At 37.5% G+C, this 21,643-nt stretch overlaps 1 protein-coding gene across 1 annotated transcript in view; it reads left to right on the top strand.

Annotated features, from left to right (window-relative positions):
- CR1 (complement C3b/C4b receptor 1 (Knops blood group)) overlaps positions 1–21,643 on the top strand; it is a gene marked incomplete at its 5' end in the record, with an annotated part of 113,235 nt that overhangs the window by 12,381 nt on the left and 79,211 nt on the right. Inside the window, one exon of the mRNA XM_082612243.1 lies at positions 8,573–8,658. Within this exon, the coding sequence (XP_082468369.1) occupies positions 8,573–8,658 (86 nt within the window). The remainder of the gene's footprint in view (positions 1–8,572; positions 8,659–21,643) is intronic.

The raw sequence follows: 21,643 nt of genomic DNA, 5'->3' as shown, positions 1-21,643 counted from the left end.
ATTACTTTAAATGTAAATGAATGAAATACTCTAATCAAAGGATACAATGTTCTTGGATTGGAAGAATCAATATTGTGAAAATGACTCTACTACCCAAAGCAATCTACAGATTCAATGCAATCCCTATCAAATTACCACTGGCATTTTTCACAGAAATAGAACAAAAATTTAACAATTTGTATGGAAACAAACACAAAAGACCCCAAATAGCCAAAGCAATCTTGAGAAAGAAAAACAGAGCCAGAGGAATCAGGCTTCCTGATTTCAGACTATACTACAAAGCTATAGTAATCAAGGCAGTATGGTACTGGCACAAAAACAGAAATATAGATCAATGGTACAGGATAGAAAGCCCAGAGATAAACCCACACAGCTATGTTCACCTAATCTATGACAAAGGAGGCAAGAATATACAATGGAAAAAAGACAGTCTCTTCAATAAGTGGTGCTGGGAAAAGAATGAAGTTAGAGAACTCCCTAACACCATATGCAAAAATAAACTCAAAATGGATTAAAGACCAAATGTAAGGCCAGAAACTATAAAACTCTTAGCGGAAAACAGGCAGAACACTCTTTGACATAAATCACAGCAGGATCTTTTTTGACCCACCTCCTAGAGAAATGAAAATAAAAACAAAAATAAACAAATGGGACCTAATGAAACTTAAAAGCTTTTGCACAGCAAAGGAAACCATAAACAAGATGAAAAGACAACCCTCAGAATGGGAGAAAATATTTGCAAACGAAGCAACTGACAAAGGATTAATCTCCAAAATATACAAGCAGCTCATGCAGCTCAATATCAAAAAAATAACCCAATCCAAAAATAGGCAGAAGACCTAAATGGACATTTCTCCAAAGAAGACACACAAGTGGCCACAAGGCACATGAAAAGCTGCTCAACATCACTAATTATTAGAGAAATGCAAATCAAAACTACAATGAGGTATCACTTCACACCAGTCAGAATAGCCACCATCAAAAAATCTACAAACAATAAATGCTGGAGAGGGTGTGGAGAAAAGGGAACCCTCTTGCACTGTTGGTGGAATGTAAATTGATACAGCCACTATGGAGAACAGTATGGAGGTTACTTAAAAAAACTAAAAATAGAACTACCATATGATCCAGCAATCCCACTAAGGGGCATATACCCTGAGAAAAGCATAATTCAAAAAGACACAAGCACCCCAATATTCATTGCAACTCTATCTACAATACCAGGGCATGGAAGCAATATGAATGTCCATCGACAGATGAATGGATAAAGAAGATGTGGCACATATATACAATGGAATATTACCCAGCCATAAAAAGGAATGAAATTGGGTCATTTGTAGAGATGTGCATAGACCTAGAGTCTCTCGTACAGAGTGAAGTAAGTCAGAAAGAGAAAAACAAATATTGTATATTAAGGCATATATGTGGAATCTAGAAAAATGGTACAGGTACATATTTGCAGAGCAGGAATAGAGACGTAGACATAGAGAACGGACGTGTTGACATGTGGGGGGAAGGGGAGTTGGGATGAATTGGGAGATTGGGACTGACATATATACACTACCATGTGTAAAATAGCTAGCTAGGGGGAAACTGCAGTATATCACAGGGAGCTCAGCTCAGTGCTCTGTGGTGACCTAGATGGGTGGGATGGAGTGGGGTGGGAGGGAGGTCCGAGAGGGAGGGGATATGTATATACATATAGCTGATTCACTTTGTTGTACAGCAGAAACCAATGCAACATTGTAAAGCAACTATACCCCCCAAAAAAAAGATACAGGGTGGCTGAATGGATTAAGAAAACAAGACCCATATATATGCTGTCTACAAGAGACTCACTTCAAATCTAAAGACACACACAGACTGGAAGTGAAAGGATAGAAAAAGATATTCCACACAAATGTAAACAAAAAGAAAGCTGGAACAGCAAGACTTATATTAAACAAAATAATAATATTAGACAATATTAAAACAAAGACTGTAACAGAAGACACAGAAGGACATTACATAATGATAAAGGGATAAATCCAAGAAGAGGACATAACATAAATATATCTATGTACAATAATCAAGATATGGAAACAACCTAAGTGTCATTGATAAGTAAATGGATAAAGAAGATGGAGTATATATACAAACCAATATCACTCAGCCATAAAAAAGAATGAAATCTTGTCATTTGTGACAACATGAATGGACCTAGAGGGCATAATGTTAAGTGAAATAAGTTAGACAAAGAAAGACAAATATGATTTCACTTATATGTGGAATCCAAAAAACAAAACAAGTGAACAAACAAAACAAAGCAAAGCAGAAATGGACTCACAGATACAGAGAACAACTGGTGGTCATCAAAGGGAAGGGGGATGGGGGTTGGGTGAAACAGGTGAAGGAGATCAAGAGGTATAAACTTCCAGTTATAAAATAAATAAATCACAGGATGTAATGTACAGCATAGAGAATATAGGCAGTAATATTGTAATAACTTTGCATTATGGGGACCTAGCCCTTCCCACTAGTGAGCCCACAAAAGTGGCAACCAGGCCTCACAGACAAACTGGGCTGGGGATCAGCCCTGCCTACCAGTGTGTCTGTAGAAGTCACGGCTTAAACACAACTGAAAATAATAAATATGTATAAATAAATAAATATGTATCAGATTTAGGAACATTCCAAGTCAGTGGGTTAATTTCAAGCAAAGGCAGAATCCACAGAGAGGTTAATAGAATTGACACATACACAAATACTAAAAACAAATAAAATACAAATGAAAAACCACAAAAATATATAAAAAGCCCTTACAAACAAAATATGAACACCTAAATAGAGAAATGATCAAAAGATACAAAGTGACAATTAAAAGAAAAAGGTACAAATGGTAAATACATGTGGAAGAGTCTGGCCTTGCTATTAATAAAATTAATACAAATGAAAATAACAATAATATGCTACTTTAACCACTTATTCAATCCAAAAGTATTTATTCAGAGCCCACAAATACTAAGAATAGGTACTATTCTGGAAGCTGGAGATATAGCAATAAACAAAATACACAAAAATCCCTCTGTGTGGCTGTTAGTTTTGAAGTTCAGGGTAATGGGCATTGACATAAACTCCTGGTGGCAGTATACATTGATACAAATTTATACCATTTAACACAGTTTAGGCAATACACTTTTGCCAAGAAATCAAACTTAACAGTCTTCCTTTTTGAAGTCTTTTAGACTCTAAAGGCTTGGAAAGGTTGGAATGGAAAACATCTTAATGTTCAACAACAGGGGATTATTTGAGTAAATTACGGTCCATTCATGGGATGGAATATTATTCTGCCAATAAAAATATCGGGGATTGATTATAATATATTTGCTGGGGTTTGAGGGATTCCAATAAACAATACATATATCTTCACCACCAAATTTCTGGACCAGCTGAGGCATCAGACAGATGAAGATCAAATTATATCTTTATTGCTGAAAGAGATTAGTAGAGAATATAACTTTAGGTCAGGGCTAAATGACCTAATTTTTAAAATCCCATAATTAAATGTAATTAAATTAGGTCCTGGCCCAGTTTAACCTCACCTACTTGACAGCTGACATCCATGTTACATGTATATCTCTTCATGTAAGAAACCGAAAGAATTTTCTGTAAGTTCTTGACCCAGAGCATGGTGCACAGACCAGCAAGGTCAGCATCTCCTGGGAGCTTGTTAGAAATGCAGAATTTTCATACCCACTGAATCAGAATCATATTTTCACAAGATCCCCTGGTGATTTCTGTGCAAATAAAACTTTGGAGAAGCACTTCTCTAAACCATTAACTATGTTGTAAGATACAGTTTAGGTAATTTTTTTCCATTACTGGAATTTTCTGTATCTTTCACATTTTTTCTACAAAGACTGAGTATTAACTTTTGTAATCAGCTTTTAAAGAGCTGTTACTGAAATTCCAGTTCCAGATTCACTTTTCCCTGCTTCTCTCTCTACACATAACTAAATACCCTAGAAATTGTTCAACATACAACTATAAAAGGACCACAAAAGGTAGAAAGAAAGTGGACTGGCTAAGGACCCCAGAACTTAAAGAATGACCCTGAAGTGAGTTCCCTGCGTTTTCTTTTTATCTCTCAGGATGGGTGCTATAGAAGACTGTAAGCCAGAACAGTCAACAAGCAGAAAGAGAGAGAAGCCTACTCCCCTGTTAAAGGACTGGGGAAGGGAAAGCTCAGCAGGGATGTAGTAGGGAGACCCATACTTAGTGATAGTGGTGGCCCAATCTGCCTAAATTAGCAGCATAAGGAGAAATTGGGGATGGGGGAAGTCTATCTTTCCCATGTCACACACCCATGGGAAGCAGCAGGTTCCAGTCCACCAGCAGCTGTGTCAATAGCAGAACCTGGGTGCACTGACATATCTCATGCCCCCGCATGTGAGCCTTATTCTGCCTGCAATGGCAGCATCAGCAGAGCCTGGTTGGTGAGACCTAGACTTCAAGATAGCAGCAGGAGGGCTCCTCCACTCACACCAGACATGGGATTGGTAACTTATTTGTCTAGCTTCTTGGGGGCACCTCTGTGTATTTGTCCTCAAGTGGCCTTATGGATGTCTTTCAGAAAATGGTTATTTTATATGATTTGTTATGGAATTTGTTCTAATAAATCATTCTTCTATCATGTGGCAACATGCAAAAAAATAAAACAAAACAAAACGTTTCAGAAGAATTGCCGACTCAAATTAGAACTTGCTTCACCATTTTTATCCCAATCCTCTTGATGAGAAAATCAAAAAGAGCACTTTAGGAAATAATCTTTATGAAGTCAAAAACCAGAGGAGTCTCCATGATTCTCCACTCCTATGGCAAACAGGAAGGAAGAGGTGCACACATAGTGGAAAGACTGCAGCTTTCCTTTACTCCATTTGTTGTCTGTTTGTGTGTATGTGTGTTTTCAGTGCAATTTATTTATTTTTTTTTATTTTATTTTTTTATTAGTTTCTGCTTTATAACAAAGTGAATCAGTCATACATATACATCTGTTCCCACATCCCTTCCCTCATGCATCTCCCTCCCTCCCACCCTCCCCATCCCACCCCTCTAGGCAGTCACAAAGCACCGAGCTGATCTCCCTGTGCTCTGCGGCTGCTTCCCACTATCTATCTACCTTACGTTTGGTAGTGTATATATGTCCATGCCTCTCTTTCGTTTTGTCACAGCTTACCCTTCCCCCTCCCCATATCCTCAAGTCCATTCTCAAGTAGGTCTGTGTCTTTATTCCCGTTTTACCCCTAGGTTCTTCATGACATTTTTTTTTAATTCCATATATATGTGTTAGCATACAGTATTTGTCTTTCTCTTTCTGACTTACTTCACTCTGTATGACAGACTCTAGGTCTATCCACCTCATTACAAATAGCTCAGTTTCGTTTCTTTTTATGGCTGAGTAATATTCCATTGTATATATGTGCCACATCTTCTTTATCCATTCATCCGATGATGGACACTTAGGTTGTTTCCAGCTCCGGGCTATTGTGAATAGAGCTGCAATGAACATTTTGGTACATGTCTCTTTTTGAATTATGGTTTTCTCAGGGTATATGCCTAGTAGTGGGATTTCTGGATCATATGGTAGTTCTATTTTTAGTTTTTTAAGGAACCTCCATACTGTTCTCCATAGTGGCTGTACCAATTCACATTCCCACCAGCAGTGCAAGAGTGTTCCCTTTTCCCCACACCCTCTCCAGCATTTATTGTTTCTAGATTTCTTGATGATGGCTATTCTGACTGGTGTGAGATGATATCTCATTGTAGTTTTGATTTGCATTTCTCTAATGATTAATGATGTTGAGCATTCTTTCATGTGTTTGTTGGCACTCTGTATATCTTCTTTGGAGAAATGCCTATTTAAGTCTTCTGCCCATTTTTGGATTGGGTTGTTTGTTTTTTTGCTATTGAGCTGCATGAGCTGTTTATAAATTTTGGAGATTAATCCTTTGTCAGTTGCTTCATTTGCAAATACTTTCTCCCATTCTGAGGGTTGTCTTTTGGTCTTGTTTATGGTTTCCTTTGCTGTGCAAAAGCTTTGAAGTTTCATTAGGTCCCATTTGTTTATCTTTGTTTTTATTTCCATTTCTCTAGGAGGTGGGTCCAAAAGGATCTTGCTGTGATTTATGTCATAGAGTGTTCTGCCTATGTTTTCCTCTATGAATAGACCAATCACAAGCACTGAAATTGAAACTGTGATTAAAAATCTTCCAACAAACAAAAGCCCAGGACCAGATGGCTTCACAGGCGAATTCTATCAAACATTTAGAGAAGAGCTAACACCCATCCTTCTCAAACTCTTCCAAACAATTTCAGAGGAAGGAACACTCCCAAACTCATTCTATGAGGCCACCATCACCTTGATACCAAAACCAGGCAAGGATGTCACAAAGAAAGAAAACTACAGGCCAATATCACTGATGAACATAGATGCAAAAATCCTCAACAAAATACTAGCAAACAGAATCCAACAGCACATTAAAAGGATCATACACCATGATCAAGTGGGGTTTATTCCAGGAATGCAAGGATTCTTCAATATACGCAAATCAATCAATGTGATACACCATATTAACAAGTTGAAGGAGAAAAACCATATGATCATCTCAATAGATGCAGAGAAAGCTTTCGACAAAATTCAACACCCATTTATGATAAAAACCCTGCAGAAAGTAGGCATAGAGGGAACTTTCCTCAACATAATAAAGGCCATATATGACAAACCCACAGCCAACATTGTCCTCAATGGTGAAAAGCTGAAACCATTTCCACTAAGATCAGGAACAAGACAAGGCTACCCATTCTCACCACTCTTATTCAACTTAGTTTTGGAAGTTTTAGCCACAGCAATCAGAGAAGAAAAGGAAATAAAAGGAATCCAAATTGGAAAAGAAGAAGTAAAGCTGTCACTGTTTGCAGATGACATGATACTATACATAGAGAATCCTAAAGGTGCTACCAGAAAACTACTAGAGCTAATCAATGAATTTGGTAAAGTAGCAGGATACAAAATTAATGCACAGAAATCTCTGGCATTCCTGTACACTAATGATGAAAAATCTGAAAATGAAATCAAGAAAACACTTCCATTTACCACTGCAACAAAAAGAATAAAATATCTAGGAATAAACCTACCTAAGGAGACAAAAGACCTGTATGCAGAAAATTATGACACTGATGAAGGAAATTAAAGATGATACAAATAGATGGAGAGATATACCATGCTCCTGGATTGGAAGAATCAATATTGTGAAAATGACTCTACTACCCAAAGCAATCTACAGATTCAATGCAATCCCTATCAAACTACCACTGGCATTTTTCACAGAACTAGAACAAAAAATTTCAAAATTTGTTTGGAAAAACAAAAAACCCCGAATAGCCAAAGCAATCTTGAGAATGAAAAACGGAGCTGGAGGAATCAGGCTCCCTGACTTCAGACTATACTACAAAGCTACAGTAATCAAGACAGTGTGGTACTGGCACAAAAACAGAAAGATAGATCAATGGAACAGGATAGAAAGCCCAGAGATAAACCCACGCACATATGGTCACCTTATCTTTGATAAAGGAGGCAGGAATGTACAGTGGAGAAAGGACAGCCTCTTCAATAAGTGGTGCTGGGAAAACTGGACAGGGACATGTAAAAGTATGAGATTAGATCACTCCCTAACACCATACACAAAAATAAGCTCAAAATGGATTAAAGACCTAAATGTAAGGCCAGAAACTATCAAACTCTTTCAGTGCAATTTAGAATATTTTCATTTTTGATGGTGTACTGGAAGGCATTAAAAACCTGAAAACAATACTGAAGGCATTAATAAATACAACATAACCACTGCTTCAATGTAACAGTGCTTCAGGTTTCTTCAAAAACATCCACAGCTCTTTTCATTTGATCTCCATTTGACCCATTTTGATGTTTGAATAAAGTTTGTGCCACCATAGTTTCTTATTTATTCATAAGGCAGTGTTCTCAGTTATACCAAATAACACCTGACTGTTACTTGACACTATTCGTCTTAACATGCAGTAGTATCAAGTTCAGCCTTACTCTCCACCAATTTTCATGAATGGTTCAGCCCAATATTCCATGACTATAGAAAATTTCAGTTGAAGTAAAAATAAATGTCATCAGGTTTTCCAAATTGTATGGCAAACTTTGAACAGCTTGTGGCGTACTAATTGAGAATTTCTGTCTCTAAAATTTATAATATGAAATAAGTGTTCACCTGTTTTTGTCTTGCTTGGATTTCCTTTGGTTATAGTTTGATGAATCTTATTTATCTTAGATGTATATAAAAAATGTGCCTTAACCTAATAAAGAAGAGACATCTCATCTAATTTAGAAGGCATGAATAAGATAATTTTAAAGTCCAAATAAAGACACAAAAGTTGGGAAAGCAATAGTACTTTGACAAATGGAAATTGTCCTTCTGAATTCTCCAAGATTGTAATCTCTTGTAAGCAGCAATTTAAGCAGGATTAAGTGTTTATTTAGATTATAACATTCATTATTCTTTGCCTCTAGATACCGACTCATCGGTAAATCCTCTGCTGCATGCGTCATCTCTGGCAACTCTGTCACCTGGGATAATGACCCACCTATTTGTGAGAGTGAGTTGAAATATTCTTTTCTATCACCTTTACCAATAAATTCTCACTTTCCCCCTGGAGCTATAAAAATCTTAATTGATTTTTGCATTCTGTCATTCAGATGGCTGAAGACAGCTATAATGGTCTCAAAAATACATGTGGGGTCCTGGCAACTGTTTTCTTAAGTTCTTCTTTATCCTGGGTTGTGCCTTTTCTGAACCTCCGGACTTAAATGCATAAAAGTCTTCAAACTTTATTTTTACTTCAGTTAATTTGGAATTATGTTGGTTCTGCCATCCCCAGTATAATAACCATCCTGCTTAGAAAATTAGTAAAGATTTTTAAAGTGATGCTCTTTGAGGATTGATGAAGCTGTGGAGGAATTCACATTTTCACGTGCCAGTGGTTCAACACACTCTCTTGAAAGTCATAATGTAATATAAGCCTCAAAAATGGGCTTACATTTTGACCCGCTTCTTAGAATTTATACTTAGAAAATAAACAGATTGTAAACTTTTTATTGCAGCATACTTTATAATGGCAAACATGTTAAACTAACCTAAATGCACTGCATGGTTCCTAATATGGTTTGGAAATAACCTATTGGAAGCAAAAAACATGTTAAAAGTGACTACAGAGAATTCCCTAAGAAGCATAAAATAGCCATGCAGAATTAGAAGAAATACATCCATACACTGGAAATTTATTCAGCCATAAAAAGATATTATGGAAAAACACTTAATATTTATAAAGATGAGTATTATATATATTTCTGTGAAGAAAATCAGATGACAAAATAATATGTTTTATACACAATTTATACAAGACTATACAAGATCTCATTATATTAAAAATAATACACCTTGACATATTTCCATATTTTTGTCTCTATCTTTAATTCTGTAACCTTTTGTATATCCAACCCTGGCAAGTGGCTTTAAGCCTCCTTGGTGAATGATAGGGAGGAAACTTACAGTATACATTTTGGCTGTGCAGCAGTTGCTTCCTCTTCCTCAAGAAGAGCCAGTCTCCTGTTTTATTGAAGCTGCTCTGGGTCTCTAAACTGATTCTCAAGTCTTAGAACTGGTTGACAAATAACCACAACTCTCTTTTGTAGTGATTCAAGTCAGACTTCTCTTCACTAGACCTAGATCTTCTCTGCTAATACAAATCAACTAAAACTTTAGACCACTATCCATCTGCTTCAGTTTTAGAGATTCTATGATCAATGAGCCAATGACAAAGATCTTTGCAGGAAAATCATTCTGATTTCTGCTTCAGTTGTCTCTGACAGTTAAGTGCTACCACTTGGCCTCTGTGACCCTGAGGTCCTTTCATCCCCATTGGATTCAGGTAACCCCATTTAATAGCTACCATTCCTACTGTCATTCCTGGCCTATGGAGAATAGCCATCACAGAGTTCTTCAAGGATGCTGAAACTTCTGCATAAATGTATTTCTCAAAGCCTTGGGTAAAAGGTCTCACTTTCAACCTATGTGCACCATGGAGATAATTAGGGAGTAGATGAACAGGTTTTACATAATAAATCCACTCTAGCATTCCTAAGTCCGTAGGCCACAGGATGTTTTCCTCTGCAGTGCCCTAATAATGTTCTGCTTTTCAACTTCATTCTGTTAGGCCACACTCAAACTAACACATTGAATTCAGAATCTCAATTCTTTTGCTGTATTTTATACTTTCTCACAGGTCATAAGTTTTATTTCCCCAAATCTCCCTGGTCCTGTCAGGGCTTGAATCTGGTTAGAGGACTAGAAACAATGCAAGGTGGTAGGGATAGGTCCTGAGGAAAATCAGCAGTCCCTGCAATTTGGGTTGCCAGACTTAGTAAATAAAAATGCAAGATGCCCAATTAAATTTGAATTCAGAGAAGCAACAAATATTTCTGTAGTATAAATATGTGCCATGCAATATTTGGGATATACTTAGAAATATTCTTGTTTTTCTGAAATTCAAATTTAACAGAGCATTCTGTATTTTCCACGGCAGTCCTATCAGGACAGCTACCTCAGGAGAGGCTGTTAGTTTCTTCAGGCAAGAGGAGGCTTTTCTCCTCAGACCAGGGAGGAAGGCTCTCCTTCTGGCAAAGGAGGCTTGGCAGAATTTCTTGTTTTCTTTTTTGCCATCTGTGTATCTTCTTCTTCTTTTTTTTTTTTTTTTTGTATTTAGAATTATTTACTTTTCTTTGTGTTTACAATTTTTTTAACATCTTTATTGGAGTAAAATTGCTTTACAATGTTGTGTTAGTTTCTGCTGTATAAAAAAGCGAATCAGCTGTATGCATACATCCATATCCCCTCCTTCTTGCATCCCCCTCCCACCATCCCTATGCCACCCCTCTAGGTGGTCACAAAGCACCAAGCTGATCTCCCTGTGCTATGCAGCTGTTTCCCACTAGCTATCTATTTTATATTTGGTAGTGTATATATGTCAATGCTACTCTCTCACTTCATCCCAGCTTAACCTTCCCACTTACCGTGTACTCAAGTGCATTCTCTACGTCTCTGTCTTTATTCCTGTCCTGCCCCTAGGTTCTTCAGAACCTTTTTTTTTTTAGATTCCATATTTATGTGTTAGCATACAGTATTTGTTTTTCTCTTTCTGACTTACATCACTCCGTATGACAGACTCTGTGTCCATCCACCTCACTACAAATAACTCAATTTCATTTCTTTTAATGGCTGAGTAATATTCCATTGTATATATGTGCCACATCTTCTTTATTCATTCATCTGTCGATGGACGCTTAGGATGTTTCCATGTCCCAGCTATTGTAAATAGAGCTGAAATGAACATTGTGGTACATGACTCTTTTTGAATTATGGTGTTCTCAGGGTATATGCCCAGCAGTGGGATTGCTGGGTGGTATGGTAGTTCTATTTTTAGTTTTTTAAGGAACCTCCATACTGTTCTCCAGAGTGGCTGTATCAATTTACATCCCACCAACAGTGCAAGAGACACTTTTCTCCACACCCTCTCCAGCATTTATTGTTTGTAGATTTCTTGATGATGGCCATTCTGACTGGTGTGAAGTGATACCTCATTGTAGTTTTGATTTGCATTTCTTTAATGATTAGTGATGCTGAGCATCCTTTCATGTGTTTGTTGGCAATCTGTATAGCTTCTTTGGAGAAATGTCTATTTAAGTCTTCTGCTCATTTTTCGCTTGGGTTGTTTGTTTTTCTGATATTGAGCTGCATGAGCTGCTTGTATATTTTGGAGATGAATCCTTTTGTCAGTTGCTTCGTTTGAAAATATTTTCTCCCACTCTGAGGGTTGTCTTTTCGTCTTGTTTAAGATTTCCTTTGCTGTGCAAAAGCTTTTAAGTTTCATTAGGTCCCATTTGTTTATTTTTCTTTTTCTTTCCATTACTCTAGGAGGGGGGTCAAAAAAGATGTAGCTGTGATTTTTGTCAAAGAGTGTTCTTCCTATGTTTTACTCTAAGAGTTTTATACTGTCTGACCTTACATTTAGGTCTTTAATCCATTTTGAGTTTATTTTTGTGTATGGTGTTAGGGAGTGTTCTCATTTCATTCTTTTACATGTAGCTGTCCAGTTTTCCCAGCAGCATTTTTTGAAGATGCTGTCTTTGCTCCATTGTATATTCTTGCCTCCTTTATAAAAAATAAGGTGACCATATGTGTGTGAATTTATGTCTGACCTTTCTGTCCTGTTCCATTGATCTATATTTCTGTTTTGTGCCAGTACCATACTGTCTTGATTACTGTAGCTTTGTAGTATAGTCTGAAATCAGGGAGCCTGATTCTTCCACCTCTGTTTTGTTTTTGTTTTTTTTTTCTTTCTCAAGATTGCTTTGGCTATTTGGAGTCTTTTGTGTTTCCATACAAATTGTGTAATCTTTTCTTCCACTTCGGTGAAAAATGCCATTGGTAGTTTGATAGGAATTGCATTGCATCTGTAGATTGCTTTGGATAGTAGAGTCATTTTCACAATGTTGATTCTTCCAGTCCAAGAACATGGTATATCTCTCCCTCTGTTTGTATCAGTTTTAATTACTTTCATCAGTGTCTTATAGTTTTCTGCATACAGGTCTTTTGTTCCTTAGGTAGGTTTATTCCTAGGTATTTTATTCTTTTTGTTGCAATGGTAAATGGAAGTGTTTCTTTAATTCCTCTTTCAGATTTTTCATTATTAGTGTATAGGAATGCCAGAGATTTCTGTGCATTAATTTTGTATCCTGCTACTTTACCAAATTCATTGATTAGCTCTAGTAGTTTTCTGGTAGCATCTTTAGGATTCTCTATGTATAGTATTATGTCATCTGCAAACAGTGACCATTTTACTTCTTCTTTTCCAATTTGGATTCCTTTTATTTCTTTTCCTTCTCTGATTGCTGTGGCTAAAGCTTCCAAAACTATGTTGAATAATAGTGGTGAGAGTGGGCAACTTTGTCTTGTTCCTGATCTTAGAGGGAATGGTTTCAGTTTTTCACCATTGAAAACGATGCTGGCTATTGGTTTGTCATATATGGCCTTTATTATGTTGAGGTAACTTCCCTCTATGCCTACTTTCTGCAGGGTTTTTATCATAAATGTGTGTTGAATTTTGTTGAAAGCTTTTTCTGCATCTCTTGAGATGATCACATGGTTTTTATCCTTCAGTTTGTTAACATGGTGTATCACGTTGATTGTTTTGTGTGTATTGAAGAATCCTTGCATTCCTGGGATAAATCCCACTTGATCATGGTGTATGATCCTTTTAATGTGCTGTCGGATTCTGTTTGCCTGTATGTTGTTGAGTATTTTTGCATCTATGCTCATCAGTGATATTGGCCTGTAGATTTCTTTCTTTGTGACATCTTTGTCTGGTTTTGGTATCAGGGTGATGGTGGCCTCATAGAATGAGTTTGGGATTGTTCCTCCCTCTGCTATGTTTTCGAAGAGTTTGAGAAGGATAGGTGTTAGCTCTTCTCTAAATGTTTGATAGAATTCGCCTGTGAAGCCATCTGGTCCTGGGCTTTTGTTTGTTGGAAGGTTTTTAATCACAGTCTCAATTTAAGTACTTGTGATTGGTCTGCTTATATCTTCTATTTCTTCCTGGTTCAGTCTCCGAAGGTTGTGCTTTTCTAAGAATTTGTCCATTTCTTCTAGTTTTTCCATTTTATTGGCATAGAATTGCTTGAAGTAATCTTTAGTGATCCTTTGTATTTCTGCAGTGTCAGTTGTTACTTCTCCTTTTTCATTTCTAATTCTATTGATTTGAGTCTTCTCCCTTTTTTACTTGATGAATCTGGCTAATGGTTTATTTTGTTTATCTTCTCAAAGAACCAGCTTTTAGTTTTATTGATCTTTGCTATTGTTTCCTTCATTCCTTTTTCATTTATTTCTGATCTGATCTTTATGATTTCTTTCCTTCTGCTAACTTTGGGGTTTGGTTTTTTTGTTCTTCTTTCTCTAATTGCTTTAGGTGCAAGGTTAGGTTGTTTATTTGAGATGTTTCCTGTTTCTTAAGGTAGGATTGTATTGCTGTAAACTTCCCTCTTAGATCTGCTTTTGCTGCATCCCATAGGTTTTGGGTCGTCGTGTCTCCTTTGTCATTTGTTTCTAGGTATTTTTTGATTTCCTCTTTGATTTCTTCAGTGATCACTTGGTTATTAATTAGTGTATTGTTTAGCCTCCATGTGTTTGTATATTTTACAGATCTTTTCCTGTAATTGATATCTAGTCTCATAGCATTGTGGTCGGAAAAGATACTTGATATGATTTCAATTTTCTTAAATTTACCAAGGCTTGATTTGTGATCCAAGATATGATCTATCCTGGAGAATGTTCCATGAGCACTTGAGAAAAATGTGTATTCTGTTGTTTTAGGATGGAATGTCCTATAAATATCAATTAAGTCCATCTTGTTTAATGTATCATTTAAAGCTTGTGTTTCTTTATTTATTTTCATTTTGGATGATCTGTCCATTAGTGAAAGTGGGGTGTTAAAGTCCCCTACCATGATTGTGTTACTGTCAATTTCCCCTTTTATGGCTGTTAGCATTTGTGTTATGTATTAAGGTGCTCCTTTGTTGGGTGCATAAATATTTACAATTGTTATATCTTCCTCTTGGATTGATCCCTGGATCATTATGTGGTGTCCTTCTTTGTCTCTTTTAAGAGTCTTAATTTAAAGTGTATTTTGTCTGATATGAGAATTGCTTCTCCAGCTTTCTTTGGATTTCCATTTGCATGGAATATCTTTTTCCATCCCCTCACTTTCAATCTGTGTGTGTCCCTAGGTCTGAAGTGGGTCTCTTGTAGGCAGCATACATATGGGTCTTGTTTTCGTATCCATCAGCCAGTGTATGTCTTTTGGTTGAAGCATTTAATCCATTTACATTTAAGGTGATTATAGATATGTATGTTCCTATTACCATTTTCTTAATTTTGGGGGGGTTTGTTATTGTAGGTCTTTTCCTTCTTTTGTGTCTCCTGCCTAGAGAAATTCTGTTAGCATTTGTTGTAAAGCTGGTTTGGTGGTGCTGAAATCTGTTAGCTTTTGCTTGTCTGTAAAGGTTTTAATTTCTCCTCAAATCTGAATGAGATCCTTGCTGGGTAGAGTAATCTCGGTTGTAGGTTTTTCCCTTTCATCACTTTAAATATGTCCTGCCACTCCCTTCTGTCTTTCTGCTGAAAGATCAGCTGTTTATCTTATGGAAATTCCCTTCTGTGTTATTTGTTGCTTTTCCTTTGCTGCTTTTAATATTTTTTCTTTGTATTTAATTTTTTATAGTTTGATTAATATGTGTGTTGTCATGTTTCACATTGGATTTATCCTGTATGGGGCTTTCTGTGCTTCCTAGACTTGATTGACTATTTCCTTTCCCACGTTAGGGAAGTTTTCAACTATAATATCTTCAAATTTATTCTCAGTCCCTTTCTTTTTCTCTTCTTCTTCTGGGACCACTAATTCGAATGTTGGTGTGTTTAATGTTGTCCCAGAGGTCTCTGAAACTGTCCTCTATTCTTTTCATTTTGTTTTCTTTATTCTGCTCTGTGGTAGTTATTTCCACTATTTTATCTTCCAGGTCACTTATCCGTTCTTCTGCCTCAGTTATTCTGCTACTGATTCCTTCTTGAGAATTTTTAATTTCATTTACTGTGTTGTTCATCATTGTTTGTTTGCTCTTTAGTTCTTCTAGGTTCTTGTTAGATGTTTCTTGTATTTTCTCCATTCTATTTCCAAGGTTTTGGATCATCTTTACTATCGTTACTCTCAATTCTTTTTCAGGTAGACTGCCTATTTCCTCTTCATTTGTTTAGTCTGGTGAGTTTTTACTTTGTGCCTTCATCTGCTGCATATTTCTCTGTCTTCTCATTTTGTTTAAGTTACTGTGTTTGGGGTCTCCTTTTTGCAGGCTGCAGGTTCGTAGTCCCCATTGTTTTTGGTGTCTGCCCCCAGTGGGTGAGGTTGGTGCAGTTGCTTGTGTAGGCTTTTTGGTGGAGGGGACTGGTGCCTGTGTTCTGGTGGGGGGGACTGGATCTTGTCTTTCCCATGGGCAGGGCCACGTCCTGTGGTGTGTTTTGGGGTATCTGCGAACTTAGTATGAATTTAGACAGTCTCTCTGCTAATGGGTGGGGTTGTATTCCTGTCTTGCTAGTTGATTGGCATGGGGCATCTAGCACTGGAGCTTGCTGGATGTTTGGTGGTGTTGCGTCTTATTATTGAGATGGAGATCTGTGTGAGAGCTCTCGCCAATTGATATTATGTGGGGTGGGGCATCTCTGGTTGTCTAATGTCCTGAACTTGTCTCTTCAACCTCGGGCGCTCAGGCCTGATGCCAGGCCCGAGCACCAAGACCCTGTCAGCCACATGGCTCAGAAGAAAAGGGAGAAAAAAAGAAAGAAAAAACAATTTAAGAAAAAAAAATATTAAAATAAAAAAATAATAATAATAAAAAGAAGAGAGCAGCGAAACCAATAAACAAATCCACCAATTATAACAAGTGCTAAAAACTATACTAAGATAAACATAAAAATCAGAAACAAATCAGTCGCAGACAGCAAACCCCAAGTCTACAGTTGCTCCCAAAGTCCAGCGCCTCAATTTTGGGATGATTCATTGTCCATTCAGTTATTCCACAGATGCAGGTACCTCAAGTTGATTGTGGGGTTTTCATCCACTGCTCCTGAGGCTGCACGGAGCAATTTCCCTTTCTCTTCTTTGTTCACACAGCTCCTGAGGTTCAGCTTTGGTTTTGGCCTTACCTCTACGTGTAGGTTGCCCTCAGGCCTCTGTTCCCACCCAGACCGGACAAGGTTTAACTGGAAGCCGATTAGGGGGCACTGGCTCACTGAGGCTGGAGGGGGGAGGGAGAGGTACGGTAGTTATAATTGGAATGCATAGCGAGCCTGTGGCCGCAGAGGCCAGCGTGGTGTTGCAACAGCCTGAGGCACACTGTGTGTTCTCCTGGGGAAGTTGTCTCTGGATCACAGGACCCTGGCAGTGGTGTGTTGCACAGGCTCCCAGTGGGGTGTGGATAGTGACCTGTGCTTGCATACAGGCTTCTTGGTGGCTGCAGCAGCAGTGTTAGCATTTCATGCCCGTCTCTGGTGTCTGAGCTGACAGCCATGGCTCACGCCTGGCTCTGGAGCTTGTTTAGGCGGTGCTCTGCCTTCTGTGGGCAGACAGGGAAGGAATCCCCTCTCCTTGTGTACCCTGAAACAATGGTCTCTTGCCCCTTAGGCCGGTCTAGACATTTTTCCGCACTCCCTCCTGGCTAGCTGTGGCACACTGGCCCACTTCAGGCTGTGTTCATGCAGCCAACCCCAGTCCTCTCCCTGGGATCTGACATCCAAAGCCCGAGCCTCAGCTCCCAGCCCCCACCCACCCCGGCGGGTGAGCAGACAAGCCTCTCAGGCTGGTGAGTGCTGGTCAGCACTGCTCCTCTGTGCGGAAATCTCTCCACTTTGCCCTCTACACTGCTGTTGCTGCACTGTCTTCCGTGGCTCTGAAGCTTCCCCCATGCCCACCTCCCATCTCCAACAGTGAGGGGGCTTCCTAGAGTGTGGAAACTTTTCCTTCTTCACAGCTCCTTCCCAGAAGTACAGGTCCTGTCCCTATTGTTTTGTCTCTGTTTTTTCTTTTTTCTTTTGCCCTACCCAGGTGTGGGGATTTTCTTGCCTTTTGGGAAGTATGAGGTCTTCTGCCAGCGTTCAGTAGGTGTTCTGTAGGAGTGGTTCCACATGTAAATGTATTTTTGATGTATTTGTGCAGAGGAAGGTGTTCTCCACGTCTTACTTCTCTGCCATCTTGAAGGTCCTCTCTCAGCAGAATTTCCAGGTTCAAGGTATTCTGTTTCATTAGAATTTTTCCATATATCTCCATCTCAATTTTCAGAGTCTTTCTTTTTCTAATCAATGCCCAAACTTTAGCATAAGAGACTCTGAAATTGTGAATTCAATTTGCGTTGCAGTTCAGCCACAGGATTAGGTGGTGTGTTTGTTTTTTAGGAATCTTGGCCCTGTGCCTACAGGATACAAGTGTTTCTTTTTGGGCAGATGTAGAAGCTTCCAGATCCAGACCTTGAACAGGAATTTAAAGCTTTGTACTCAAAATTTTCTTTCTCTTAAGTTCTCTGGTGCACTTAGAAGTACGCAACCAACCTCATTATTTGCCTTCCTTAAAATGTTCTAGGACAGCAACCACTTGGTCACCCAAAACCTTGCTTCGATTGATTGTAGATGTCTGTGGGTGTTAACTGAGGTGATCTTCTTTCTCTACATTCCATAAACTACTTGTGCGCCCTTTTTCATGGGCAACGTTAATTCCTTTAAATCCAATCGTATCAAAGAACCAATCCCAGACTCTTCTGTTACTCTGGGATAAATTTTGGTCCAAATATGGAAGCAGAACTACTATTGGTATTATGAAATAAGAGATTTATTATGGAACTAAACTTTATCCAGTTGCATGAGGAGCTGCTCTAAAAAGATCAGAAAAATCACTAACCAGCTGTCTTGGAGTTGGGGCTTTCTGGAAGCTAAGCACATCTGACTGCTGGGGTAGAACTGGGAAGAGGGCTGGTGTTAGAAATCTATAAAAGTTTTTTGCTCTTCATGACTACTGCTTCTGTAAGCTCACAGTGAAGCATCTGAGACTGGGTTGGAATCACTGTAGGTAAGCAGGAACAGCAGTTAAGGAGAGCTGGATGCAGAAATAAGGAGAGCAAGAACAAATGGGAACCTGTCCATTTGTTTGGTGCATTTGTCCCCTTGCCACCTCTAACCAAGGATGACCTTCAGAGTGGAACTGCTGTTGCTTCATTTCTACCTTGCATTTCATGCCAATTTCTCAAACTCTAACCCCAATACAGGCAAAGTAAGTCTGGGAAAACTAATTCCAATTTAGCCTTGATGACATTGTACAAAAACAGTAGATAACTACAAACTTTCTGTCTCCCTTCTTCTTCCTCCTCTTACTCCTGCTTCTTTCTTTTCTTTCTCTATCCCTTCCTTCCTCCTTCTATCTTTCTTTCTGTTTTCTTTTGTTTGTTTGTTTTTTGTTTTTTCCACGCCACATGATTTCTGGGATCTTAGTTCCCCAACCAGGGATTGAACCTGGGCCCATGGCAGTGAAAGCACTGAGTCCTAACCATTGGACCACCAGGGAACTCTCTCTTCATTCCTTCCTCCCTCCTTCCCTCTCTCCCTCCCTCCCTCCCTTCCTCCTTTCCTTCCTTCCTCTCTTTCTTTCTTTCACTAGGTAGACCACCAGTGTAACATTTCACTTTGGGGGCTAGAAGGCATCCTTCTTTTGTTCCCCATCTCAAAGGGAAAGATTCAATCAAATATTTCACCATTAATCTGGTATGTGTTGTAGGTTTATTTTGTAGATACCCATTTTCAGATTAAGGAAGTTCCCTTATGCTCTTCATTGCTAAGAAATTTTGAAAGACAAACTGATTCAAATTCCAATTTTACATTCTTGAAATAAATCAGCTTGGTATTTTATAATTTTTTTGTTGTTTAATATGCTTTTGTTTGAGATCTAATTCATATACCATAAAATTACCCTTTTAAAGTATACAGTTCAATGATTTTTGGTATATTCATACCTGTGTAACCAGCACCACTAATTTTAGAACACTTTTATTACTCCATTCTTAATATTTTTTAGAGAGATTAGACTGTAATTTTCTTTCTTGTAATGTTTTTATCTGATTTTAGTGTCAGATTTATGATAGCCTCATAAAGCCAGCTGGTAGTGTTCCATATATCTGTTTCCCTGTAAGGGTTTAGGTGAGATTGGCATTAATTCTTTTTTAGATATTTGAAAGAATTCATCAATAAAGCCTTGTGGCCTGGAATTTACTTTGTTAGATGGTCTTTTTTTCCCAACAATTTTTTCATGTTGTGTAGACTTTTTATTGAAGTTTAACATATATTAAAGTGCACAATCTTAATCATTCAGTTCATTGAATTTTTACAAAGTGAACGCACCCATGTAAATAGCACTCAGATAAGATATAGAACATTATCAGCACCTCAGACTCCCCATCTTGCCCTTTCTCAGTTATTATCTTCCCAAAGTAACTATTATTCTGTCCTCTATCACCAAAGATTAGGTCTGCCTCTTCTTAAATTTTATATTAAAGGAACAAAAAAGTGTGTACTCCTGTGTCCAGCTTCTGCTCAGTGTTTACTTAGGAGACTCATCCATGTTGTTGCATGTAGGATTAATTGTATCTTTTCTATTGCTATACTGTATTTAATTAATTTGTAAATTCAGCTGTTTAAATATCAGCAGTATTTCTTACAGGTACATATGCAAATCTATATAAATTTGTGAATATTTATATATATGCAAATCTATACATATTTATATACATGCAAACCTATATAAATTGTTTATGTTTCTATAAGTGGAATTCCTGGGTATAAATATATTCAGTTTTAGTAGATACTGCTAAGATTTTATAAAATGGTTGTACAAATTTACACTTCCACCAGAAGCATATGAAAGGTCCAGCTGCTCCACATCCTTGGAAACTTGTTATTTATCAATTGTTTAAATATTAGCTGTTCTGGTGGCTCACTGTGGTTTTTAATTTGCATTTTCCTAATGACTGATGCTGATCACCTTTTCATATGCTTATGAATGCCTGTTTAAAACTTTTCCCCAATGTTTACCTGTTTGTGTATCTCTTTATTGTTCTGTAGAAGTTCTTTACATATTCTCAGATTTTCCAATAAATGTAACACAAAAATTTTCTTCCAGGCTAAAACTTGTCTTTTGGTTTCTTAATGATGTCCTTGGTAATAGAAATACATTTTAATAATGTCTAATTCATGAGTCTTTTCCTTTCTAGTTACTGCTTTCTCTGTTCTACTTAAAAAAAAAAAAACTTTGCCTATCATTTTATTTTTCACGTTTAAGTCTGTGATTCATCTCAAATTTATTTTTTGTATGGTGTGGAGTATGGTCAAAGTATTCATTTTTTGTTTTTTTTTCCCTGTTGGATAGACCATTAATCTAATAACATTTATTTAAAAAGACCATTCCTTATATACCACAATGCCCATGAGTCAGGTGATGTGATATGTGAATCTCATTCCAGAGAGGTTCTGTTCCTTTCGTTTATTTACTACACGGTTTCCATTTCTATAGCATTATATTAAGACTGGTATCTGGTGGCTCATATCCTCTAACCATTTACTTTCAAGATTTACATGGTAACTCTTGGCCCTTTGCATTTCCATATAAAATTTAGAATCAGCTTGTCAGTTTCCACACACACACAAAAAAATCCTGCTTGAATTTGTATTGGGTTTCTATTGACTCAGTAGATCAATTTGTGGACCATTAACATATTTATGTTTTTGAGTTTTAAATTCATGAACATTATATATCCCTCCATTTTTGAAGTCTTCTTTAATTTCTCTTAATATTTTCCAGTTTACATTATAGAAGTTTTGAACATCATTTATTAGATTTATTCCTAGATATCTTTTTCAAAATTTTATTTTCTACTTGTTTATTT

Source organism: Mesoplodon mirus (assembly GCF_964341445.2).
Source record: "Mesoplodon mirus genome assembly, chromosome: 3".
In the NCBI taxonomy this organism is placed as follows: Eukaryota; Metazoa; Chordata; class Mammalia; order Artiodactyla; family Ziphiidae; genus Mesoplodon; species Mesoplodon mirus.
Note: the sequence above shows the minus strand (reverse complement) of the source record. Positions and strands in the feature narration are given on the sequence as shown.